This window comes from Notamacropus eugenii, chromosome 2 (assembly GCF_028372415.1).
Source record: "Notamacropus eugenii isolate mMacEug1 chromosome 2, mMacEug1.pri_v2, whole genome shotgun sequence".
NCBI classification, from domain to species: domain Eukaryota; kingdom Metazoa; phylum Chordata; class Mammalia; order Diprotodontia; family Macropodidae; genus Notamacropus; species Notamacropus eugenii.
Genome location: NC_092873.1, coordinates 458,853,819 through 458,881,343, shown reverse-complemented (window position 1 = coordinate 458,881,343; position 27,525 = coordinate 458,853,819). Strand labels below are relative to the sequence as shown.

The 27,525-nt window shown below is 36.2% G+C and overlaps 1 protein-coding gene across 3 annotated transcripts in view; it reads left to right on the top strand.

Annotated features, from left to right (window-relative positions):
- Window positions 1–27,525, top strand: part of HMCN1 (hemicentin 1) — a 487,951-nt gene that overhangs the window by 295,231 nt on the left and 165,195 nt on the right. For all 3 annotated transcript variants that reach the window (XM_072648379.1, XM_072648380.1, XM_072648381.1), the window contains exons 36-41: window positions 5,103–5,226; window positions 14,540–14,641; window positions 16,185–16,361; window positions 16,998–17,149; window positions 19,352–19,475; window positions 23,528–23,703. In XM_072648379.1, coding sequence (XP_072504480.1) covers window positions 5,103–5,226; window positions 14,540–14,641; window positions 16,185–16,361; window positions 16,998–17,149; window positions 19,352–19,475; window positions 23,528–23,703 — 855 coding nt within the window. The remainder of the gene's footprint in view (window positions 1–5,102; window positions 5,227–14,539; window positions 14,642–16,184; window positions 16,362–16,997; window positions 17,150–19,351; window positions 19,476–23,527; window positions 23,704–27,525) is intronic.

The following is a 27,525-nucleotide window of genomic DNA, read 5'->3' as shown; positions in this document are numbered from 1 at the left end:
AACAAGAAGGAAAAATGTGGACTATGATATATTAAACCCAGAATGTACGTGAATGAATGTACCTCAGCCAGAAGAAAAATTTCCATTGGTATGATAATGTGAATTGATGTGCAAGTGACAATATCAGCATCCCAAAAGATCTCAGGATAGAACAGTAAATTGAATCTAACAGGTTGAAATTCCATAGGGAAAATGTGTAGTTGTACACTTATGTTAAAAAAGCGTAAGTACAGAAAAGTAAGGAATTTCGTTACACAGCAATTCACTTTGAAAAGTCCTTTGAGTTTTGGTGAACTAAAAGCTTAACAAAAAAACATGATGAGGCTATTAAAAAAAAAAAAAGCTCATTTCATTTTAGGCCACCTGAATGGAAATATAATGAATGAATATAATGGAGACATGATCATTCCATTATACTACAAATGAGTTAGTCCACACATGGACTATTCACTTCCCATTTATTAGGAAAGATATTGACACATTGGAACTTATCCAAAAGGGAAGATGATAAAGAAACTATAAAAGTCATATCAACTGAGGAACACTTGAAAGAACTCCAGTGTCTCCTAGAGAAGACTTGCAAGGGCCAAGGGAAAGAGGAATAACAACTCTTTTCAAAACACATCAGTTTCTTTGGTTATAGAATTTGCAACTAATGAAAAAGAAAGAAAATTATTAGAAACCATTTTGCCTAACCACATGTCAATAAAACAAGCAACTTAAATGAAATGGATTGTATTTATAAAACCATAGAATGCCCAGATTAACAAAAATTTAAGCTAAATAAAAGTAGGCCAAGGGCCATAATATTGAAAATGGATTAAATGTATTCCACTTAGCTCAGAAAATCAATAAACAAAATTACAGAGGCAGATTTCTGTTCAGTGTATGGAAGAATGCAGATAATGATACTCAGATTGTCACTGTAGTTTAGGAGGGAATAGAGTAGGAGTGCTCTGTGGGCTAATGAATCCCCCATTCCTAGAAGAAAAACAGATCTGCTGCCTTCCAGGGCATTTATCTGGGATAAAATAGGGAGCTTCCTGACAATTTTCTTCTGGCATTTGACATTACCAGAAGGAACTTCGAAAGCCTTGCTAAAGAGCTGGAAAACTTCATAAAAAACTGAAGATTTTGAGGTCAGAAATGATGCTTTCAATTGAAGGTTGAGGATTCAGGATATAAAAGCCTAAAAAAGATGATGTGTACGAATGGGATTTGGATACCCGGACCAGAAACAGAATCACACAAAGTGACATAATTTGAGAGTTAGGCTATATAAAAGACAAGGTAAGCCCTTCTATCCATAAACATCAGTCAATCAATACATTTCTACTAAATACCTAACATATGCCAGACACTAGGCTAAGTAAGTGCTAACGATACCAAAAGAAACAAACAGAAAAGGCCCCTGCCCTTGAGGAGCTCACAGTCTGATGAGGGTAACAAGAATCAAACAAATATGTACAAACAAATTTTATACAGGATAATTAGGAAGTAATCAACAGAGAGAAGGCACTAGAATTAAGAGGAGTAGGGAAAGGCTTCCTGTAGAAGATGGGATTTTAATTAGGACTGAAAGGAATCCAGGGAAGCCAATAGGTGAAGATGAGGAGGAAGAACATTCCAAGCCTGGGAAAAGCCAAAGAAAATGCCTAGTGCTGAGAGATGAAGTGTTTTGTTCATAGGGTAGCAAGGAAGCCAGTGTCACTGGTTCGATGGGGAGACTGAAAAGGTGGCAGGGAACGGGTTCTGAAGGACTCTGTCAGGATTTTGTATTTGATCCTGAAGGTGTTAGCAAACCACTGGAGTTTGTTGCATGTTTATAAAAATCACTTTGGTAGCTGAATGAAGGATGAAGACTGTTACAACAGTTCAGGCATGAGGTGATGAGGGCCTCCACCAGAGTGATGGCAGCGTCAGAGCAAAGAGGAGGGTATTTTCAAGATATGTTGCAAAGGTGAAATGGATAGGCATTGGCAACAAATCAGATATGGGGGGGGGGGGTGAGAAAATGAGGAGTTGAAGATGACATGTAGTTTGCAGTCCTGAGCAACTGAAAAGATGGTGGCGCCCTTGACATTAATAGGCAAGATCAGGTTTAGGGGAAAGGATAAATTAGTTTGGTTTTGGGCATGTTGAGTTTAAGATGTCTACTAGACATCCAGTTCAAGATGTCTGAAAGGCAGTTGGGACTGTGAGACTGAAGGTCAGCAGAGAGGGTAAGGCAAGATAGGTAGATTTGAGAATCATCAGCATAGAGATGGCAGTTATATCCATGGGAGCTGATGATATCACCAAGTGAAGGAGCAAAGAGGAAAGAGAAGAAGAAAGAATAGGACGGAACCATGTGAGACGCCTATTATTAGGAGGCACGATCTAGATGAGGATCCAGCAAAGGAGACTGAGAAGGAGTAGTCAGATAGTTAGGAGAACCAAGAGTGAATGACATCTCAAAAACCTAGAGAGAAGCATGTGTTTGTCCTTTGCTGCTGAAGAAGACCATGCCATTAGAGAAACAATGACATGACTTGCACTTGACTTTGTGTTGAGTAAGAGAGGGCTGTGTAGGTCACCAGCCTCACTTCTCCTCCATAGCCATCTGAATCCAGTGACCAGATATTCATCAGGATGACTGGAGATGACCCAGGATGAGGCAACTGGGGTTAAGTGACTTGCCCAAGGTGACACAGCTAGTGAGTGTCAAGTGTCTGAGGTGAGATTTGAACTCAGGTCTTCCTGACTCCTACACTGGTGCTTTATCCACTGCACCACCTAGCTGCCCCTAGAGAGAAGAGAGTATCAAGTAGGAAAGGGTGATCAACAGTGTCAAAGGCTGCAGAAAACAAGGATTGAGAAAAGTCAATTGCTGATGAAGAGATCATTGGTAACTTTGAAAAGAGCAGTTTCAATGGAATGATGAGGTTAGAAGCCAGAATCTAAAGGGTTAAGGAGTGAGAGTAGAGAGAGGTGCTTTTGAAGGTTAGCCAGAAAAGATATAGGATGATGGTGAAGATGAAAAGATCAAGTGAAGGTTTTTTCAGAATGGTGGAGACATGGTCATGTTTGTAGACAGTAGGGAGACAGCAAGCAGACAGGGAGAGACTGAAAATAAAAGATAGAATGGTGATTACAGAGAGAACAGTCTGTTGGGGGAGACAGGGCAGAATGGGATTGCTGGAGCAGGTAGAGAGATCAACCTTGTTAAAAAGTATGCCCTTTTCATTGTGGTAAGTGGGTGAAAGAGGAGATGGTAGCAGAAGGTATATTCATAAAGAGAGGTATAAATGGATGATTAATATTTCAGGTAACAGTCACATCTGAACAACTTTCAACTTGTATTTGCCAAAGGACGTTCGGCATTGTGGCAGGTTGAGGGTTGGGATTTGAAGACTTGGGTTTGATTTCTGCCTTATTAGTTATTAGAAACATTAGTTATGTGAACCTGAGCAAGCTAGATGTTGTAATGACTGGAAAGTTTAACAATCTGGGCCTGTTTTGGATCTCTTTCTATGCCAAAACAGAACCCCTGATAAATTTGTGATTGTCTTTAATGATAACTGCATGCTTTAAAAGATGAATAAAGTACAAATGAGAACTCCTTTTCTCACCCTGTTTCTGACTGACAAGGAGGAATTATTTACTGAAAGAGAAACAAGAGGAATCTTAAGAAAAAATGACAGTTCTGTTATTGAGTTCATCAGAGAGGAAAGGAAAGCTAGATATATGCTAAGATTGTCGTTGTTAAATGGTTTCTCAGTTGTGTTTGACTTTGTAACTCCATTTGAGGTTTTCTTGGCAAATACATTGCAGTGGTTTGTCATTTCCTTCTCCATCTCACTTTACAGATAAAGTAACCGAGGCAAACAGGGTTCAGTGAGTTACCCAAACTAGTAAAGTGTCTGTGGCTAGATTTGAACTCAGGAAGATGTCTTCCTGCCTCTAGGTGGGGCACTCTGTACTGGACCACCTAGCTGTTCACCTTCCATCAACTGCGTGTTGTTGCTTCTGATTTATATATTTTGTCTCCCTCATTAGAAGGCAAATTTCTTATAGTCAGGGATTGTTTTTCCTTTTTATTTCTGTTCTCAATTCTTAGCAAAGTACTTGGCTCATAGTAAATATTTAATATATGCTTATTGAATGATTGATTGACATGTATATTAGATTTGAAGAAGACAGCTTTTAAAGGGGTCAGAAAAATGATAGGTGAGATCCCATGCTCTGAAATTCTTCCTATGTTTATTTCTCATGGAAAATGTTAGATTAAGGATGAAGTTCTCAAAAATTAAGTCCTAAAGACCCATGCAGAATTTTTTAATGAAGAGGGGAAAAGAACCACCTAAAGAATCTGATGTGGATACATGGGAAAATCATCCTCCAGCTCAGGTTTTTTTAGACACATGTAGAGGACAGTAGCTTTGGCGAGTAGTTGAAGATCCAAACAAAGGCATTACCAGCCTGTTCCTAGTGCTTCTCTTCATAAAAAAACTGAGGCTGAGAATGAATAAGAACAATGGAAAGGGTTTTGTTTTGTTTTCTCATAATGTTGTTCATCATTTCACCTCTTTGGGGGACAAAAGGAGGATCAGAGAATGGATAGAACTGCTCCATGGGTCAAGACAACAAAATGTAATAAAAAAAAAATCTAAACTACTCAGTTCTTAGCTTGCTTCTGCTTTCTCTTCCAAAGAGAATGGTATTTGGACTGGAGGAACAGGATTTGCAGGGGAAAACCTCATGGAATAAATGAGGTCAAATGGTAAAATGGTATCTACTCTGTTAGTGAGTTGAAATCACCAGACCAAGGTGAAGCATAAATAATTTCTGAAATGTGTTAGAGAATGGGATTTCAACTACAGGACTGAAACAGGACAAATGTGTCAGTTTTCAAAAAGAAGGAATGAGAACTGCATTTTTGGACACGCATTTGTGGAAATTTGATTTGCTTGACATAGACACATGTACACTCTCTCTCTCTCTCGAAACTAAGTATTGTTTGTTTTTTTTTTAACATGGATCAGCTTGTTTATCCATGTGGCCTTTTTCAAGATTCAAATATGAACATTACAAGCCATTGTCATTCTTTTGTCTCCAATTAGCTGCAGTCTTCTGGCCGAATTCTGCAAATTGCCAAAGCCCTGCTGGAAGATGCTGGAAGATACACATGTGTGGCTACCAATGCAGCAGGAGAAGCCCAACAGCACATTCGCCTCCATGTGCATGGTAATTTCCCTTTCTCATTGCAGAGTTCATTTGTGACATTTCTGATGCCATAGATTCTGTTTTATAGAATCATAAATTGATAGAAATGCTTGTTTCTTGAAACTTACATGACAAAAGCCACACTGTTTTACCTTGTATACAAAAGAATTACACATTGGAATCATGATTTTTCAATCTAGATAATAAGATATGTTGTTTAAAGAGTCCGCCACAGTCCTTTGAGTTCAAATATTGCCACGGCTTGTCATTTGATGAAGCTTTAATGGTTTGGTCAGTATTTGCTAACATTCAGTAGTTCTTCATTATGCTTTCAACAGAACCAATGATAACTGTCCCTTAGCTGCACCTGTGATTTTTTTTTTTTTTTGTAGCCTATAAGCTCCTTAAGAGAAGAGAGTGCCTCATTTAGGAATTTTAGCACATATACTCTATGCTCAGTGCTTGTTGACTAATCCATGATCTGTCTTGGAAGCATTGTTTGAGGTATTAGCAAGAACTAACTTATCAAGCTACTTTGTGCAGTACACTGTATTTCATGCTCAGGAAAATAGAGAGTTTTGCTAAGACATGGTCCTTATAGAATTTATGGTCTAACAGGAAGATAAAACACACCTCAAGTATTTAATAATACATATTACTAGATGGTAATGTGTTAGAAAGATACTAAACAAAGTATAATATTGGAGCCATATAAAGTTGTCCAGGAAAGGTCAGGAATGCAGGCATTCATCTGAGTTGTTTTTTTTTAAAAATGGGTAGAAATCTAACCTACTAAGGTACTGCTTGTGAAGGTTTTCAAGATTTCTGTTTTCTCACTGAACCCTGTATTTGCATGCATAAAATATTCACTTTAACAGGGAGTTCAAATAAAGAGTATTCGACCCCCTTTTTGGTTGTGGACTAGATGGTCACTGAGGACCTTACAAGTCCCAAAGACTGATTGTATGCTTCAGTCTAGCAGTGTCCTTGTATTCTCTTTCCCTCTTTTTTCTCCTTTCCTCCAACTTTATGCTATAAGATTTCCCCAAAGTGTTTTTCTAGTTGGGAATTCATTTTCCATTTTGAAAACTTACATCAGTTCAGATTAGATTTCATATAAGGAAAATCTCTAAGTTAAAATTATGTCTTCCTTTCTTCCTAATAGATGTACACCCCCCCTCTAGCAGCCCCAGTAATTCAGACAGTCCTGACTTGATATAGTACCTTTCTTTCAATATCCTTCCTGGAAAGGCACCTCATCCTCTAATCACAGATCCTAACTAGGATCATTAGCTATTTTTCCTTTTAGAAATGTTTAACTTAATTTTTCCCGTAATGTTTTCCATCTCAGATATTCATATATTATTTAAGTAATGTTTAATTATTTTTTAATTTCATTTTGCTTTATCATCAAATTGATTTTGCCTCAAAGAACAGTTTACCTTTAAGTAAAAGCTACTGCTATTTTTGGACAGACTGCCTTTCTTAACTACCCTTGTTTCTTCAACATTGACATGGAATGCATAAGATTAAAAACATTTCAAAAAATATATCAAACTTTCCCAAAGTTCCCAGTAAAATCTGAATTATAAGCAGTTTTAAAGACTGAGAAATGGAAATCAAAAATGGATAAAATACCTAGATTCATAGAGTAGTGGGGAGATTATATATATGTAACCTTTGCTTTCTTCACTTATAGGTCCCCTGAAAAGTACTCTAGTTTCAAATCATCCTTTGCATTTATATCTACTCAAAGGGACAACTCATGAGTCCTCACCAATGTTCCTTTCACCAGACCAAGCAGAAGACATCCAATGACAAAGATACTCAAGTAGCATAGCAAAAAAATAAGGAAACCCATCCCTATCTCTGCTCTCCTCCTGAGGATCTTATTCTCCTAAGGGTAGTTCACCATGGAAGAAAAGAGAACATGTACACATAAAACAAACCAACAAATTAAGTTTTAGACTGAGGTGTGTGTGTTCATCCTTCATTGCCAAAGAAGACCATGCCATCAGAGAAATGATGACATGACTTGCACTTGACTTTGTTTTGTGTGAGGGAGGACTGAGGTGACATTCATGGGGGACGTGCTTTGTTAGAGTAGATTCTTGCCCAGAGATTTCCTTGCTGGAACCCTTCTCTGTCTCCAGCATTGCTCTTACTTGTTCTCTCCCAACTCTTACAGATTTCCATATACCATTCGTTTTTGTTGTGATTTCACTGCAGCTGCAGCACCGTGCTACACCTCTGGCCTATTTTCTCTCTCAGCCATTGGCTGCTGGTTCTTCAAGTCTAATTTGCTCTATATCAGTTATGCTGTTCAATTAAGTGTCTTTTGATTTGAAATAATATCAGCTCTGGTTGGCCTGGCGATGGGGACTTTAGTGAAGTCTTGAGAAGCACTACCTTCTACATCAACTCTTTCCTGACCTGACCTCCCCCATGGCCCATCTAGCAGGAGCTGGTACCTTCTCCCCCAAATAATCTTGGAAGTATTTTGCATATACCTGTATTTGTAGTGTATGTTGTTTCCTTCAATTCCATTGGATGTTCCTCCTTGTCAGGGACTGTTTTATTGTTATCTTTATATCCCTAGCAAAGCACCTAGCACTTAGTAAGTGCTTAATAAATACTTATTGTGCTTTGACTGATTGCTGTCTGTCAGTCTGCTGAATTGCTACTAAGTGCTTCCCTCCCTATTCCTATAAAGAAAGAGTTTTTAGCTCTTAGCACAGTTTTGGGACTATTTCCCTCTTTTGCCTTTTAAACCCTTAAAGGCAGTGTCAGGTGGCCAGCCAGTGGATATCCTTAGTCTTAAGTCTGCCTTTTGAATTCCTTTGGTTTTATGAAACTTGACACTCTTGAGTTCTCCCCACTTCCCCTCCCCTTTTGATTTTAGATTCAGAAAATTTCTTTCAAGTCCTTTCTACTTCCATGGTAACATTGCTAATTACCATCCTAGAAATTCCAGTTGTCAAAAATGGAGGGGCAAGATGGAGTTAGTAAGTTTTTATCCTTCATTTCTTTTTTCTGTTCAGTCCTATTTGACTCTCAGTTGACCCCATTTGGGATTTTCTTAGTAAAGATACTGGTGTAGTTTGCCATTTTCTTCTCCAGCTCATTTTGCAGATGAGAAAATGGAGGCAAATGGTTAAGAGACTTGATTGGGGCCCCTCAACTAGTTGGTGTTTGAAGCTGGATTTGAACTCAGGAAGTTGAGTCTTCCTGATTCCTTGCCCAGCGCTCTGTTCACTGTGTCACCTAACTGCCCACAACCTTTCATTTCTTTCAGGCATAAAATTATCATTGTTGTTCCTGCACGTAAAAAGGAACTAAAAAATATAACTGATTCTTGGTCATAACTAATCTCCTCTAACTCTTGTTCAAGGGATTCAGAATAAAGTGTGTGTGTGGGAGGAAGACCTACTACACAGATTTTTTAAAAAGGTACCCAGAGATTTAAGCATTTGATGGAATTTAGCACATTTTCCCCTAATGGGGCAGTCTCCTATAATTATCAGTAAGTTTCCTGGAAGCACAAAACTCCAGTAACCTCATTATGTGTAATAGCAAGGTGTGTTTTCTCTAATAATCATTTTTGATGTAAAGAATCCTTTTTCTAGACCCAGTACCAGGAAGTAACAGTCTTCTCATTTTATTCTCCATCCTTTAACTGTGGCAAAAACATTTTTATGCTATTTTTTTATAGCAAGTGTAGCCATTGAGTTACATGATGGGGTTAAATTGGCTTTTATGAGCTAACTTGGGAAAGTGACCAACATCGTTTCTATAGGAAAATCTGTTCCCAGTTCCAAAAATCTGATTTAAAAATGTTTGGATACAAGCCCATTTGCATGTTGAGGACTTCATGTATTTCCATTCATTCATTACTTTCACCATTTCCAGATCAGTACTGATTGAGCTGGGGAATATTCACTCCCACCCCTGCTTCTTTTCTACACAGGAGAGAAAAGTAGCCAGGAAAAAACAGTTTGTGGATTCCACCTTTATTTCCTGCATGGTAAATTTACTGGATGCAGAAGCAATGTCTGCCTTCCTAACTATTTCCTCCATTCTAAATGAGACAACTCTCAGAAAAAAATTAAATGAAGGTCTTCACTGATGTTCCTTTTGCCAGCCAGGAATAGGGAAGCTGCCACCTCAAGATCACATATGGCCCTCTAGGTCCTCAAGTGCAACCATTTGACTGAATTCCAAATCCTTTTACAGAAGATTTGTTCTATAAAGTTTAAATTGAATCAAAGGACCACACTTGAGGACTTAGAGGGTCACATGTGGCCTCAAGGCCACAGGTTCCCCACTCCTGTACCAGACCAACAAGAGATCACATTATTTTCAAAGCAAAACACATTTAATTAAAAGGAACTGCAAAATAAGCTTTATAATGATATTTTCTATCCTTTTTCAAAGAAAATTTAAAGCATTTCACTGCTATAAAACATTAAAGGTACTTTTGTGGGTCAGTATAGGAACCAAACCAACATTTAAAACATTATTTCTAGAGGACAGTATATTTCCAGTTCCAAACAAATGACTTACAGATAAACTTTTGGATACAATCCATTTATAAGTTAGGGAATTTTTATGTTTCCATTCATTCTAGTAAGACTAACCTTTCACTGTTTTAGACACTGCTTTTTAAGTATCTTGGCTTCTAATCTTTACTCAGAAGTCTGTGTACCTGTTTCTTTCAACAGATTATGTTATCTGCTGTATTTGGGATCATTGGCTGTCTTAGGAGTAAAGTATCTATTCCTAGAAAATTCAGTATGACAGTGCCTTAGTATCTTTCTTATCAAGTACTCTTAGATGCTTCTGTTACTCATAGGGAAATCAGGAGTTTCTAAGATGCTGACAATGAACTTAAACAGTTTCCTGAGTCAGAAAAAGAAAACACATGGATCTTATTTTTACAATAGAGAAACATTCCTGTGAGGCTTCCCTGGGAAAATTCCTCTTCTTACGAAACGTGTGAGCTGCTATCAGCCCCTTTCTCTCTCTAAAACTTTAAAAATTCTGGAAGTTATTATTCTTTATACCAAAGTATGGGGCTGAGTTTTATATTGTAAATGTTAGCCAACTGAGACAGATGTTTTGTTTGGGGTGCTAAGAGCACAAGTATTTTTTTAGTTGCTTGTTTTAGTTGTTTCTCCATAAAACATGAGTAAAAGTAAAATCCCTGCTTTCAACAACTTTGGCAAAACAAACATTTGATATGGGGCCCTTTCTACTTCACCAATAGTTTTACAAACATTTGTAAAGTCCTCCTGCCTCTTTGGTTCAGTAGGGTCCTCTGGGGACTTTAACACTTGTCTAACGGGAACATCTGCAGAAATTTTGTCGTGATTATAACCTCCTACACATACATCCACATATATACTGAATTCTCTAATGTATGCACAACTCTTGATATATGTGTGTGTGTGTATATACATATATGCATTATATATATATTTACATGCACAGTGTGTATCTATATATGTGTTTGTGTTTATTTATTACCAAATACTTGCTAGCACCAAGTGTTGTGAAAAACTTTTCTTTATCCTTACCCTGCTCTTTTGGCTTCACATGTATATAGATTAAAAAATTAGGAAACCAGTTTTCCATTTATTTATTAATAACTTGAATTTGTGACACTGTTATTGCAATTTCCTAATGGTAAATGAGATAATTAAGTGGCATTAATTCTTTCAAGTACCTATCATTGCCACATGCTCCAACTACTACTACCTACTTCAGTTTTGTACTCAACTACTACCAGCTTTGTTTAGTAACCAGCTTTTGTTACTACATATCTTAACTCTTTTAGGTCAGTAAGATATTATAGCATTAACTATACTTATAATAAAATAAGCAAGAAGTATTGAAAGAATTTACCAAGAACTCAACTTTTTAAATGATTTAAATGCTAGGGTTGAATCTGCCTCAACACTTACTAAAAAGTAGGTGTTAAAAGGGGAGAAAATTTGTAACCCAAAACTTTGTGAAAATAAATGTTAAAAGTTAAATAAAAAAAACAAAATAAAATAAAAAAAATAAAAAGTAGGTGTGATAATTTTGGTGTCATCCTTTGTATATCATTTATGATTTTCCCCCCATTATAAATGGAGAAATTTAGCAAGAATATGTAAAATTCCAGGGATAGGGAACCTGTGACCTTGAGGGAACCTGTGGTCCTTTGACTGAATTCAAAATCCTTTAACAGGGGATTTGTCCTGTGAAGTTTAGATTGTGTCAAAGGGGTACACTTGAGGACCTAGAGGGCCACATGTGGCTCTTGCTCAAAGACCAGAAATGTGATGTTTTGTTTTAGTCATTTTACTGTTTTGGGCACCATTTTTGCTTATATGTGTGAACTAATATCTCCAAACATATATCTGTATTCATGTGTATATTTCAAAGGATGTTGCAGATTACAACCTGTTGATATACTAGTATGTAATCCTGGTGCATTGTTTTTGAGAGAGAGAGAATTTGATGGTCAATATAGCTGCTAAGTCCTTTAATTGTTAATGGACTTTAATCTTTAATTTAATTTAATGGACTTTAATTTTTAATAGATACGTAGGCAGGTAGGTCAAGTATCCCTTGTGCTAGAAATTTCTGACTTGGAGAAGGAGCAAGTAGGGGGAGAATGAGGAAGTTCTTGCTCGAGTTATAAAAGACCTAAGGCACATAAGCCTACATGTATAAGCTAAGAGCCAAAAGTCCTAACCCTCTGACTCAGCCCATGAATAAGAGAAAGAGGAAAGAATGGTTTCACTCCTTTTCCATAGAATTCTTTGGCTATATATCTCACTTCTGTGACATCCTTACATGTCTGCCCATGATATATGTATATGTTGTATACATATATATACATATATGTCTTAACTGGATTCACATGAAAATAGTGGAAAATGGCAGAAACATAATGTGAGATTTGCCTCAGATCCTATCTCCTCTAGGATTTTCATTTGTAAAAGTGACCATCTAATCCCACCTACTACTAAAAGCAATCTCTTTCTACGTTATCCCTGATGGACAGTTCCCCAGCCTTGTTTGGAAGACTTCAGATGAAGGCATAGCCCGCCCATATTGAGGCAGCCTACTTTGCTTTCAGACTCCTAATTATTGAGAAGTGTTTCCTTATATTGATCTTATATTTGTATCTTTACAACTTACATTCGTTACTGTTAGTCTGACTCTCTAGGTCCAAACAGGATGAGTTAATTTTCCTTGTTGACAATCTTTCAGATACTTGAAGACAACTGTGGTGTTTCTCTTAAGTTCTGTTTTCCCAAGGCTATACATTTCCATTTCCTTTGATTCATCTTTGTTGCGTGATTTTGAAGCCTGTCAGCATTCTGGTTTCTTGTCTTTTCTAAACTTTGGTGTCCAGAATTGAAAGAGACTCATCACGTTGTTTTCTGATCAGCTTAAAATACAATTAAATCTAGCTGTTTCTTACTCCCTTTCACATATCCTAAGATCACATTAGCTTTCTTAGTTACCCTATGAACATTATGGATTCAATATTATCATTTTAGTCCACTAACTAAAACCACTGTTTTTTTTTAGAAAAATTGCTGTCTAACCAGAAGTGTGCTGATGAATGCTTACCAGTCAGCTTTTATTAACATTTTTCTCCATCACTTTCTGAAGCCTAGCCAATCAAAAAAACAATAAATCAAAACCTGATTTGTAGGATCTGTCTATTCCCAAGTTATAAATGCTCATATTAAGATTTTTACAGTCGGCTCTTAGTAGCTAGTTCAGACTATCTCCAGCATTCCCTTGTGTCTAACCTTTCTTCTTCTGCCTCACACTATAATTGTAAATCTTATTGTTGGAACCTGTTTAATTTTTTACATTCTTCCCTATCACATTTTATCTTATTAGTCTGAGCCCAGGGTCCCAGCCTATCAAGTACTTTTTTGGATCCCAGTTCAGATACTTACTGTGTTAAATACCATTCTGAGGTCTGTGTTGTTTGCAGTCCTGGATATTATATTCCAACCAGACAATGGAAGACACCTATGAGGTGTGATGCTCTACCTAAGAAATCAGTTTGATTGGTCCATAGTCCTCCCTTGTATTTAGTAAGAAAGATTCTTAGCCATGTAAGAGAAATTTCAAAATATAAACTGAGGAATATGAGCAAGTCACTAACAGATTCCAGGATTGAAAAATCTCTTTTCCTAAAGTGAATTTTCCATGTGTGTTCACAACACGTGTTTCTCCCAATGACAAACTAAACTACAGGTTGAAAGATTTAGAATAATCATTCAGGCAACAAGCATTTATTAAGTACTTACCATGCACCAGGAACTTTGCTAAGTTCTGGGAACACAAATACAAGCAAAAAGAATGATATTTTTTGGAATAATATTTGTACAATACTTAATAGTGCACATGGCACCTAGCAAGAACTAGATAAGGCACAATGCTCATTTGTTATTCCCCACCATCATCCAAGAGCTGACATTCCAGTGAGGAAGACAACACATAAAGGAAGCTTAAGAGGCAGGAATGGGGAAGGTACCTGATCCAGGGGGATAATGGAGGAATCTGGAAGGGTGAAGCCTGGTGGGAGTGAAGAAATGACTGGCCTGGTCACCTTTCGTGAAATGGAGATTCTGGGAGGAGCCATCCAGTCAGGAGGAGGGACCCCAGGAGTGGAATGTACTCCATAAGTACAAATTCTAGGGCTAAAGGGATCATCCTGGTTGAAGAGGTTTACAGAGCATGACAGAGAAGTCCAAAGAAGCAAAGCCTGGAAAGAAATGAAGATTAAAAAAAAATAAAAAAAAGAAATGAAGATTAGAGGGGAAAAATCCCCAATTTCAAAATTGCCCCATTTTGGAGTAAGTTAACTAAAATATTCAGAAATATCAATTCAACCAGTATTTATTTTAAAACCTAGTCTGTGCATTTTCTATAATATCTGAAATCATAAGTCACACAACATGTTTTGTGTTCCTTCCTAGAGGAAGACTTTTTTGGATCATAGAAATTTTTGAAGATTTATCTGCAATGCCTTGCACAGTGAGATGCTTAATAATTGTGTTTAACATCCAATGGTACAGGTCAACTTCGTGTAAAATGTCTTCTAACTATAGGGATAGGGAAGGGGACTAGATCCTTTCAGTTTTATTGATGTAGAGAAGTACCATCTCAGGTGAACACATTCTCTGCCTTTCTATATTTGTTGTTGTTTTTTTACTCAGTATCTATAAACACACAAAAAGGATTTCTAAATTTTACTGATCAAACTGCCTCAGAATATGCATTTCTACCTGACTCATTCAGAATGTTTGTCCTCTAGAACCTCCACACCTTGAGAATGCTGGGAAAATGTTGAATGAGACAGTCGTGGTTAACAGTCCAGTTCAGCTCGAGTGTGAAGCATCTGGAAATCCTTTGCCTGGTATGGTTATTTCCTTTGTTACATTGTATCTTATCGTATTTTGAGCGGTCCTAGGGATTATAAAACTGTGCGTGAAAAATAACTTCTTTCCGAACAATAAAAACAAAATTACTAAGATTATTAGAGAATCAAGCCTCGGTATAAATAGTGTCAAAAAGTGAGATTTTGGTGTTCACAGCGCTATTGTTAATTTCATAGGATTCTATCATTTCTTTTAATTAAAAGACACTAGATTGAATCACTCAATTGCTATACATCGGTTTATTGCATATAAGCTGCACCATTATTAATAATAATGAGAATGTGAGACACACTTTGAAAAACCCTTTACACATTTGATCCTGGGTAATATTATTATTCCCATTTTACAGATGCAGAAACAGGTTAAGACAGGCTCATGGTTGTACAGTGAATATGTATGAGGGCAGTATTTTAAACAATATCTTTTTTGACTGAAAGTCCAGTAGTTTTCTCCACTATACCACGTTGCCCCTCCAAGTCATTTGACCCTTATTTCTCTTCTGAAGAGAATACACAACTGAGGTATCTAGTTGCATGATGGATAGATCACTGGGTCTGGGTTCAGGAAGACCTGAGTTAAAAATCTATCCTCAGACAGTAGCAGAGTGATCCTGGGCAAATCATTTAACCTTTGCTTTTACCTCAACTGTAAAATATTGTGTGCCAATATCTGGCATACAGTATGCATTATGTAAATGCTTATTACTTCCCCTGTCTTCACGAAGTAGCACCATGCAAATACTATATAGATTATCGTGCTAAAGTGCTCTCACTGATGAAAGTTTTTATTTTCAACATCTGCTTCGTCTCACTGGTTGGCAATCTATATCAGTCATTTACGGCGGTAAGCAATTAATGAGCCTTGACATTATCTAATATAGGATCCAGGCCAATCTTTTTTAATGGAAAGTTCAGTTAAAAAAAAGAAATAGCAGAAAGTAAATATGTTTTCTATCTAATAAATAATTATCTTTAGGTTCAGAGAGTGACAGATAACTTTTTTGCCCCCATAAGAGATAGAGAAACCATTAGTGTTCCACTAAATTATTTGTGATGTTGAGAGAGAAAAACCTTGCATTCTGGGGGTAACCTTCTTCTGGTGAATTTTGGTGAGAATGTGAGCAGTAGTCACACAGGATGGGAAGGGTTACAGTCTGTACAGTTGGAGGGACCTCATATTGGTGAGGTCATAGATCCAACCAAGCATTTCTTTGTAAGAATCACCACCTAAGAAGTTTTTTTGTTTATTTGTCTTGAGCGGGGAGGCAAGGGTTAAGTGACTTATCCAGCTAGTAAGTGACAAATGTCTGAGGCCAGATTTGAACTTATGTCTTCCTGACTACAGGGCCACTGCACTATTCACTCTTATTCACTCTGTTCACCCAGCTGCCCTCTAAGAGGTTATTAATAATAACCTAAGAAGTTATAAAGACTGGAGCTGGTTGGGGAAAATCAGCAAAGGATTTGTTCCAAAGGAATTGTTTTTCACACTCACTTTTCTTCCCGCATATTCCTCTTTCAGCTATTACATGGTATAAAGATAATCATCCACTTTCAAGCTCTGCTGGTATCACTTTCTTGAAAAGGGGACGGATCATGGAGATTGATAGCGCTCAGATAGCTGATACTGGCATTTACAAGTGTATAGCCATCAATATGGCAGGAACTGCTGAATTATTTTACAGTCTACAGGTTCATGGTAAGTAACACCTATCCTAAATTAATCTGGGCAGGGGGCAAGAAATAGTTTATTAAAAGCCATTCAAGGGTAATAAGTATCTTGAACTTTTAATTTAAATATTTATGATGTTAGTTTAGGAACCAAAGCATTTGAAACATGCTGACATTTGTTATTCTTTGGAATGTGTTAATATCTGCTTGGCCTTTGAACATATTTAAATGGTTTTTCTAAGAAGGCATAGAAATCTTACTGGCCAGTTATAATAATTAAATTTATTAATAAATATTCCTTGCAACTACAAGTGTTTTGGTCATGGTACAGCAGAGGAGTACAGACACTTTTCTAGGAGCAAAAGGTCAGAATTTTAAGCCCAGCTTTGTCAATGTCTAGCTTCATGACCCTAGAAAAATCTGCACATTTCACTGTCTCCATTTCCTCAAACTTAAAATTCAGGTAATAATGATTTTCTTGTATATCTTAGAGTAACTGTGAGGCTAAAATGAAAAATACAAATGAAAATCTTTGAAACAGTTAAAAAGAACTATTGTAGAAATATATAGCACTGTTTCCATTGTTACACCTCCTTTGTCTTTATCTTTGAATTAAATCATTTTTAACATTAATTGGCCTTATCGTAATTCTTTTCTCTTTTAGTCCCCCCATCAATTTCTGGCAGCAATGACATGATGTCAGTGGTTGTTAATAACCTGGTAAGGTTAGAGTGTGAAGCCAGAGGCATTCCTGCACCAAGCTTGACCTGGCTAAAAGATGGTAGCCCTGTCTCCAGCTTCTCTGATGGAATTCAGGTACTTCCTGCCACTATTCTGAAGAACTTAACTATTGCTAAAAGACAAGAAATAAAATTAGGAGAATATAAGTCACTAGAAAAATCTAAGAAAAGGATGATAGTTGCATAGAAAGCTGTCATTGGAGTCAAGTAACCCAAGTTTGAGTTCTGCCATTTTTAGATGATCCATTTTTAGCTGTGTAACTATGAGCTGGGACACTGCAGTGGATAGAGCTCTAGGCCTGGAGAAAGGAAGACTCATCTTCCTGAGTTCAAATACAGCTTCAGTCACTTATTAGCTATGTGACTTTGGGCAAGTCACTTTGCCCTATTTACCTCAGTTTTCTCATCTGTAAAATGAGCTGGAGAAGGAAATGGCAAATCACTCTAGTATCTCTGTTGAGAAAATCCCAAATGGGGTCACAAAGAGTGGGATACAACTGAAATGACTGAACAACAAGAAAATAAATATAGATTTATTCAGAGGATATAGCATCATCTGCTCTGTTCATATTATTTCTAAATATTGGGTGTGGCTCTGGTTGGTTGCCACATTTTAAAGGAAAATGTTGATTAACTGAGGAGGGCAATCAAAAAAAAAAAAGGAACAATGCCATGTGAGTCAATCTTTCACTTTTCAGAATTTTTTCCCATTGCTTTTTTTTTTTTGGCCAGATTCTGTGTTGCCAGTTAAAGGGTAAAATAACTACCTTTTACTATATATTTCTCTGGATTAACTCTTCCTTTTAGATGTTTAATCATAAATAGATAAGTGGCAAATACTTTGACCTAACAGTCAAAGGTCTCTGATTTGGAAAATAGAATAGGACTGCTTTGGAAGATAGTGGCTCTGATTCAAGGAGATCTTTAAGAATTGACCAGATGACCATTTGTCCTTTATGTTATAAAGGGATTTTTAGTCAGGCACAAGTAGAGATTAGATGGTCTTTGGAGCCCCTTTCAAGATTCATAGATTTCAAAAATCTATGAGGTGGTATGAGAGCTTGGACCTAAAGGGCAAGTTTCATACTGATTCAGTAAATGAATAAAAATGAGTAAAAAATGAGAAAAAACACTTGAATCAAATCAAAATAAAAATTCACTTTTGTATTTTTAATCAAGTAAATTAAGTTCTTTCCTAACCTCTTTTTTTTCCTCCTTTCAATATATCATGCTTTTTTTAACCTTTCCTTGTTCATAATGAGGCTTCATAGAAAGTACATATTGACTAGTGAGATAAAACAGTCAGAAGTGTCATTTATTAATATGCCTATTTTAAAGTTTAATTTAACAGAATTTATTAGTAACAACTGGAAAAGGGAATAATTGAATTTTTGTTCTTGTGGTTTCATCTTTTTTCCTCTCTTATAAAACTAAATGATCATCTGTTTTATTGCCTGCAATATCCCCTTCCACCCACACACACAGTTTTTTTTTCCATTAAAATGGCAGTCCTGGGCTAGCAGTTGCTACCAGATTCAATATGAAGAAATTGTTTAAGTATGTATTATCATAGTTTAATTCTTGTTATTTATCCTGTATATCTGTGCTACCATGGACAGTGGCTTCACATTCTGACAAACTAGAAATCACTATAAATTAAGATGACACCAATGGACAAAATTCATTGGTGGTACTATCTGGCATGAGCATTAAAATAGGAGTTGGGACATCAGGGGATGAGTTACTGACTCTGTCCACTAAGACCTTGTGATTTGGGGCAACTCAATCCACCTCTTTTCCAGGATTTTAGTTTCCTCATAAAATAAATGTTTCCTTATAAAATAAATGTGTTTAATTAGGTGACATTAGGTACTTCTTCAGGTCCCTTCTAACTCAAATGTTCCATGAATCTTGGAAGGATAAAAGTTCCTATATGTTACCAAAAGAAAAATTCCTCCTTTGTTTCACAATTTTGGGCAATTAGGAGGTACAGTGTTTAACTCAGGTTAAAGACCTGAGTTCAAATTCTGTCTTGGACACTAGCTCTTTGATCCTAGGCAAGTCATTTAGGTGCCTTCTTCAGTTTTCTTCATCTGCAAAATGAGGATAGTAACAAAACCTACCTCCCAGGGTTATCCTGATCATTCAATAAAATGTTTGCAAAGCTCTTTGCAAACGTTAAAGACCTATATAAATGCTCTAGCTGTTATTATCATAACTTACTGAAACAAATGAGAGAACATTTATAAAATTTGATTTCTTGTTTTTTCTTTTACAGGTCCTTTTTGGTGGTAGAGTCCTAGCACTGACTAGTGCACAGATCAGTGATACAGGAAAATACACCTGTGTGGCAGTAAATGCTGCTGGGGAGAAACAAAGGGATATTGACCTCAGAGTATATGGTGAGGACTGTCAGTTATCTGGCCTATCATGAATATGTGTCAATAAGATCATGATGGGAAAAAGAAGTGTTGATAATAAATATTCATGAAAAGTAGCCATGATATTTAATGTAATCAGCTCAAAATAAAAGTCAGTACCAAGCTGCTGGGTTTTTTTTTTTTTCAAATAAATTTTACCTTTGATATTTTTTAAACTCTTGGAATCAAAATGAAACCTACCCAAGATATATGAGGTTGATGTTTACAGAGGAATATTTGAAGAATAGGAACATTTGCAGCAATTCTGCTCATTTGTAAAGCAGTCTTCTCCCAAAGCAACCTCTTCCAGCCATTCCACTCAAAGACAAATGTCTGTTTTTACTTAATTCTACATTCAGAACAATCAACAAGGAGTTCTAACTATTGTTAAGATACTTTTATCAAATATTAAAATACACATGTACAAAATTCATATTATTATGAGCTGTCATATAGGGATAAAGCAAAGATGCCTCTGATTCTGTTAGACCTTCTAAGAATGTAACCCACTATAGTGAAGCTGGGACCTTTTGATCTCCATTTAAACCTCATAGCTGGTAATAGCCCACATTTTAGCATACTCAAGCATATAGTACTTGTCTAACTGCTTCATGCTTCCTTTCAGACATATTCCTTTGTAAATGTAGAATTAAAAATTAAATTTAGGCTGATACTTTTTTATCTGGAAACATTTTTATTTCATTAGTCAGTCCATCAGTGAGCTTTTTATTACGTACCTACTGTGTGCTGGGTACTGTGCCTGGATACTAGAGGTACAAAGAATGACAAAATACAGGGACTCACATTCTAACAAGGGAAACAACATGCAAACAACTGTGTACAAACAAGGTATAGACAGGGTAAATTACAGATAACTGGCAGAGGGAAAGGAAGGCATTAGGGCGTGGGGAAGGAAGCAGGGGAGAGATTGGGAAAGGCTTTCTGCAGAAAGTTGGATTTTAGCCAGCATTTGGATGAAGCCAAGGAAGTCAACAAACAGAAATGAGGAAGGAGAGAATTCCAGACATTGGAGATGTCAGCAAAAATTCCCAGAGTTTAGAGATGGACTGTTTTGTGTTAAGGAAAATCAGGAAAACTGGTGTTACTGGATTGCAGAATACTGTGGGGAGGGGGGTAAATAAGGTACAAAAAGACTGGGATAATAAGAGGGCACCAGATTAGGAAGGGCTTTAGATGCCATGAAGAAGATTCTACATTTGATCTTGGAGGTGATGGGGAGCCAGAAGAGTTTATTGAACAGGGATGTGACCTGATTAAATCCGTGCTTTAAGATCAGTCTGACAGCTGATGAGAGGACAGACAGGAGTGGGAGGCTCTTGAGGAAGGATTTTGAAATAGTCCAGGCACTGAAATGATGAGGGCATGCAAGAATTTGGATTGCTGCTTCTCCTGCTTCTAGCTCTCCTCCTCTTCCCACTCTCCCTCTTCCCTCTCTACCCCCTCCCTCCTCTTTCTTCCCCTAAAACTGATGCCCTATCAAAGTATACAAGTGACCTTGGGCTTTTCCTTGCAAGAGCACAAATTTCGTCAGGTTCTTTCAGTGTGGAAATACTTTGCATGCAAACCTGGCAACCAGTGAGGACCAGCCTAGCAGAATTTGGGGAGTCTTAGAGTTTCATAGTTCTAAAAATACCTCAGAGGCCATCTAATTTAATCCCCTCATTTTACAAATGAGAACACTGAGTCCCAGAGAGGTTGAGTGACCTGTCCAAAACCACACATAGTACAAGATTTGAACTGAGCTCTGCTAATTTATTACTAGTTTGGCTTCAGGATAATGTGTTTTTCAGTCAAAGCAACTTTCAAAGACCAACAAAAATGTAGTGATGTTGCAATTGTATCCAGAGAGGGAATAACCATTCCAATGAAACCACCAGTCCTTGAAGTATTAATGGAATAGTAGGATGAATAGCCAAATCCTTTATTTCAACCTAAGGTATAATTAAGCTTTGGAGGGAAGTCATCTGCAGATTCTCCCTAAGGGTAGAAGAATTCAGTTTTGCCTAGAATAGTATCCATCCAATGTAAGAATCTTTGCCTTTGTAGCTTTGCATCTTTGGTGTGTATGTTGTCTCACCCTGAGGACCTAAAATAGGAAAGTTGAGACCAATCATTGTAGATTTCCATTGTACATTTCACTTTAAAGAACTCAGAGAGTTTCCCAGGGATCACAAATTAGGATCTCAGTATAACTCTGTGGCATCTAACTCTTAGCAATTACATATTTCAAGTATAATACATAGAATAAAAAACTACCCTGCTGTGAAGCTTTCCTCAAGAAACATAACCAGGAAGTGAAATAGGAATAGGAATAACATAGAAAGAAGCTGAGGAACTGAAAGGTCAGGACTTTCTTTTCCCCAGACTAAACAGAACGTTGGGAGCAAGAGACAAGAGAGATAAAATAAATAAATATATTTATTTGGGTAACGTATATCCTTCAAAGTAATTAGATTCATTTTAATTTATGTTCTCCAAGAAACAAATACTCTATTGTTTTTGCAGTTTGCTTCTCGGTTTTAAAAAGCTAGTTTGTTTTTCAGTTTGGTTCAGCTCACTTAACTACAGAGAAAAGTAATTGGCGGATGAAATATTTTGAAATAAATTAGTATTCTGCTTTTCTTGGTTGTTTCCAACTCTCAGTTCTCTAAACATCCATACAGAATACAGACTCTTTTGTGACTACTACAAAGAAACAAAGATAAACATATTTTTATACTAGAACTGTTCCTCTTATCCACAGAGACCAGACTTTCCTTTAAATTATTTCCAAACTGTGAAATCAACTGTTCTGCTTAGTGCTTTCTGTGCTAAGAAAAATAGAAGGAAATATAATGGAAGTGTATATTTGCATTACATCTTATATAGTGGCACTGGCTGTACTTGTAGTAATACTATGAATGCAATTTTAAAGTACCACAAGCTTATGGGTTCTCTTTTATCTATGACAGAACTGTAGCATTTCTCAAACACAATTCCAGTGTTTCCTGTCTATCCCTTTTCCTTCTCCCTCCAAAAGACAACTTGAAACATAATCTTATACCAGATGTCCGTGTGTTAAATTTCATTTAAAAAAGGAAAGAAAGCATCACCAATCGATGCAAAATGTCTTTACTCAAGTACCAAAAGGGTCCGCTTAAGTCATTGTGCAGTGTATATTTTCCAAGAGCAGAAATACCTCTGGAAAAGCTGATACCCAGAATCCATTACACATTAGTGACACATTGAAAAGGAAGGCAAAGGGGGTTATTTTGGTGTGAGGATTACTAATGTGGATTCATGTTTAAATTTTGCCCTTTCTCTGAATGGTAACTTCTACAGGCAAAAAAATGACAATATTTGAATAACTGCAACCATACCATGCCCTACAGATCATCTCCCATTACAACAAATATTATTGCAACAACAAAATTTCTACATAGCAAAAATATTTCCAAACTCTGGACAATGTCCTACTTATTGGAACAATATTTGATGCAAATAAAATTCCATTTTAAACAAAGAAGTTAGAAAGGATTAAGCTAGATACTCTCTAAAGTCCTTTATAACCCTAAAGTTTAATAATTCTACTATTGTAGCATTGTTGTACTTTACAAACTGTACATTTCGAAGATGAATTTGCTTCTCTTTCACTAATGAATAGATTTTCTTCCCCCCTGTTTAGCATATTTATTATAATCTCCATTGCTAAAATCTAAATCTTTGATAACGGGTCATTTGTATTGACTATAACTTTGAGACATGCTAGTGTTACCCTTCTTTCTGGAAGTTTTAAAGATGAGCCCTTGGTAAAGACTATCTGTTCAAAATGAACAAATTTTAATCTGTGACTTAGTTATGCTGGATCATAAGCCAACTTTCTTAAGACAAGGCAGTATGCCAGACTGCCTGCAGAAAAACCATTTATGATAACCAACAAAATATTTCATTGTACCTCATGATGATTAGTAAAGATTAAACATACACTGGCCTCTTCCTTTCTGAGAAAAGTCTCTTTTCATCTTTTTGTTTAGTTCCACCAAATATTATGGGAGAAGAGCAGAATGTTTCCGTCTTCATTAACCAAGCTGTGGAACTCCACTGTCAGGGCAATGCTATTCCCCCACCCATTTTGACTTGGTTAAAAGATGGTCGACCCCTGCTAAAGAAATCAGGCCTCAGTATCTCTGAAAATGGAAGTGTTTTGAAGGTAAAATTCCTATATTTACTCTTTTTCCAAGTTTGTAATTCAATAGTAGCTGCTATTAAAATTTAGTGAATTTTATCAAAATGCTATTAATTTTCTCTGAGAAAAGTGCAAATGCCACTTCAGGAAGAATATAAGATTCTTACATTTCCTATTTAAATAAATGTAAGTGTAAAATCATATATCTCTATTTTTAAACTGTAACACTTTTTAATATTTACTTTCAAATCTTTGTCACCAGAGACATATAGTTTCATCTTCAGTCAGACAACAAATATTCATTAAGCACATACTTTGGAAAATACTGTGCAAAATTATTTTAGATTCTTTAGAATAACAAAGACTTGATTTCTGCTTTCAAAGAGCTGACAATCCTCATTAAATAGCTTTACTTTGTCATTTGTGAAAATATGCTCTCAAATAAAAGTACAAAGGCCAACAAAGGTTTTTTGACATCAAATTCAAAACATTCAGAATTAGAAAATAAACTTATAGCTATTGAAATAAATAATTTTTAAAAATTATTTTTATTAAATTTTATTTTATTAAATACTTTATAATATGTAACATTATAAAATTATAATTTTTATAGTTAAAATTCTCACAACAAATACACTGGTTCTTTATTTCTCTATATGTATGCACGAATTTTTATATTTTAAAATACATTTTAACTATTGTATATATGTGTACATATATATATATATATATATATATATACATATATATAGTATGTGTGTATGTATACTGCTTCCTTCACTGAAACGTGGATGTAAACATGCTGAAAGCTATGCCAGTAGATTACAAGCAAATTCTGATAGATTCTACCAACCTGTAAGGTCATCAGGTATGATTGTGGTAACCAAATGCAGTTCAAGGACTGGTAGCCCATAAAGCAAAGGAAACTAGAAAATGGCCCATCCTGTGCAATACATTTTCACATCTGAAGTGAAGATGTTGGAATATCAGAAATGGATCAGAGAACACTAAGAATCACAATGTTTTTAGACCTATAAATATTAATTTAACTGTTAATACCCTGTATCATCTTTGTCTAGCAACCAACAGGTTGTTATTCAATGAGAGGAACTGAACCACATTTATATTATCACTCTAAAGGAAACCAAAAACCAAACCAAACCAAAGAAGTTAGGTATATGAACTGAACAAGATGTGGTATATGATTGCGATGAGCTCAGTGATCTTAAAAAAACATGAAAAGACTTGCATAGAATAATGAAGACCAAAATGAACAGAGCCAGGAGAACATTGTATAAAGTAACAGCAATATTGTTTTAAGAACAGCTTTGAGCAAATAAGTCATTTTGACTATTATAAAGGACATATGAAGAAAGACATTATCTGCATCCAGAGAAAGAACTGATAAATAGAAGTATGTATAGAATAGTTTTACATACACACACACACACACACACACACACACACACACACACACACACACACACACACACACACACACACGTCTAATGGTAGTCATCTCCGGGGCAGGAGAATGAGGGAAAAAAGAGAAAAAAGAAATTTACATGCTAACTTTATATATTTAAAAAGAATAGGAAGCTGTACATAATAGATTTACAGTTTCTTGTACAATCATCTTTTTTTTACACCATGTTACAGAAGTGTTTCTTTTAGTCCATAAATTAAAAATAAATAAGAGTTTTAAAAAAGAAGCTAGGGTTCAATGGAAAGAAAGGTCAGACATTTAGAGAGAAGTTAAGAAACACAATTTAATGGGATATTTGGTCATTTCATCTAAATAATTAATTTCATAATTAATTTATAATTTAAAAGTTCATAATAAAAGTCAAGAAAATCAGGAAAATATATGATAACTACAGAAATGCAAATGGAAAGAGCAACAATAAAATTGCAAACTGAACTGTAGTTATAATGACCCTGAAAAAAAAGAGAGGAGAAAATCCCCTTCCTCCCTTCTTTGCTGACGTGAGAGACGCTGGTTGGACTCTGGCTGCTTTTTGCTGAACTGCTTTGTTTTTCTCTTTTTAATTTCTTGAAACCATTTTTGGTCTCTGGATGTAGCAGTAATGAAGGTGATGTAAAAACAAAAGATTTTCAGTAAAGCTTAAAGCTAAAAAGAAAATAGTTTCAACTTAAGTACCAATGTCTGTTGTAGCGAGTAAAGAGGAAGGTCTTTTACATTTTCTTTTGCTTTCTTCTTGAATCTCATCCTATTCAGAGCTTTATCACTCCCCAAACTATTGTGACAAAACTTCTGCACACTTTTCTAGTCATCCCCTTTTACTTTTCCCTTGATTTTTTTTAAATCTAAATTCCTTCAGATGTGTGGCGCATGCCAGTAATTCCAGCTACCAGGAAAGCTGAGATTGGTAGATCTCTTTGAGATCAGAGGTTATAAGCTGTAGTGGGCAATCCCAATCACGTGTGTACATTCAAGTTCAGCATTAATATATGTGTTTATCCTCCAGGAACAGAGGAGCATGGCATTGCCTAAAGAAGGGCAAAACAGTACAGGTTAGAAAGAGAGGAGCTCAAAGCCTCCATGTCCATTAGTCATGGCATTAGGCTAGTGAGTACTCCCTGTATTTCTAGCCTGAGTGAAATAGGAAGACTCAATCTTTAAAAAAAAATAAATCTAAAATTGTTGTTGAGTTCCCTATAAATGTACAGCACTCTTTTCAAATCCCTCATATTTTTACTCCTTATAAGATTTTTTTCCCTTTGTGATTCCAGGATTTCATTCTTGAAAGTTTCCTCACCCACTTGGCCTTTCTTTCCTATAGAATTCTAGTCCATAGGGTTATGTTTGTGTTTCTTCTGAATGCTTTGAAATCAGCTCCCAAAGTCTAGGCTACATTTGTCAATTATGCCTGGTTTTCCTTTCCCTTTTCTATTCCAAACTCTTGGAGGGAGAGGTAATTTTTTTTCAAAGTTCCCATTATTTCCACACCAGCGGTCATTTCTTTGGTGTACTCCAAGGCTCTTTTCTGGACCCTCTTTCCACCATATTTCACTCTTAGTGACCTCATCCTCTGCCATGGAGATAATGTCAATATGAGTACGACTCAGTTCCTCTCATTTTATGTCAACTTGTTGATTGCTAGATAAAGATTTCCCACTCAGAGTAACAACAATTTATAGGTCTAAAAACTCTGATTCTTAGGGCTTTCCATTCCATTTCTGATTTCAGTAAATTATGAGGATATCTCCCAGATCTCTATAAATAGTCTTTCTCCTGAACTTCAGTACCATGTCACCTACTACTACTGTACATTTCAAACTGGACATTTCAAATTCAATATATCCAAAGCAGAACATATTATCTTTTCCCCCAAAACCCACTCTTGCCTTAAACTCTTCCATTTCTGTTGAAGGCTCCATCATTATTTTAGATACCCTGTTCAAAAAACCTCAAAATAATTTTTCTACTTCTCACTCCTCCTCACTGCATAGATCAAATCAGTTTACAGAGTATTAGTGGTTCTACCTCCACAGTATCTTTTCCATCCCTCTCCTCTCTGTGACATGGTTGCCACCCTAGTGGTAACCTCAGCCCCACTCACCTGAAATATATGAAAAGCCTTCTAAGTGCCTCTCTCTCCCTTCTCCAATCCATGCTCCACATAGCTGCCACAGTGATATTCCTAAAGCACAAGTCTAACCATTTCATTTCCATGCCCAATAACTCTAGTGACTCCCTTATACCTCAGTGATCAAATATCAATTCATTGACTTGGCATTTCATTCCCTTTGAAGCCTAACCCCAATCTACTTTTCCAGAGATATGATACATGACTAACTTTGCACATTCTTTGGTCCAGCCAA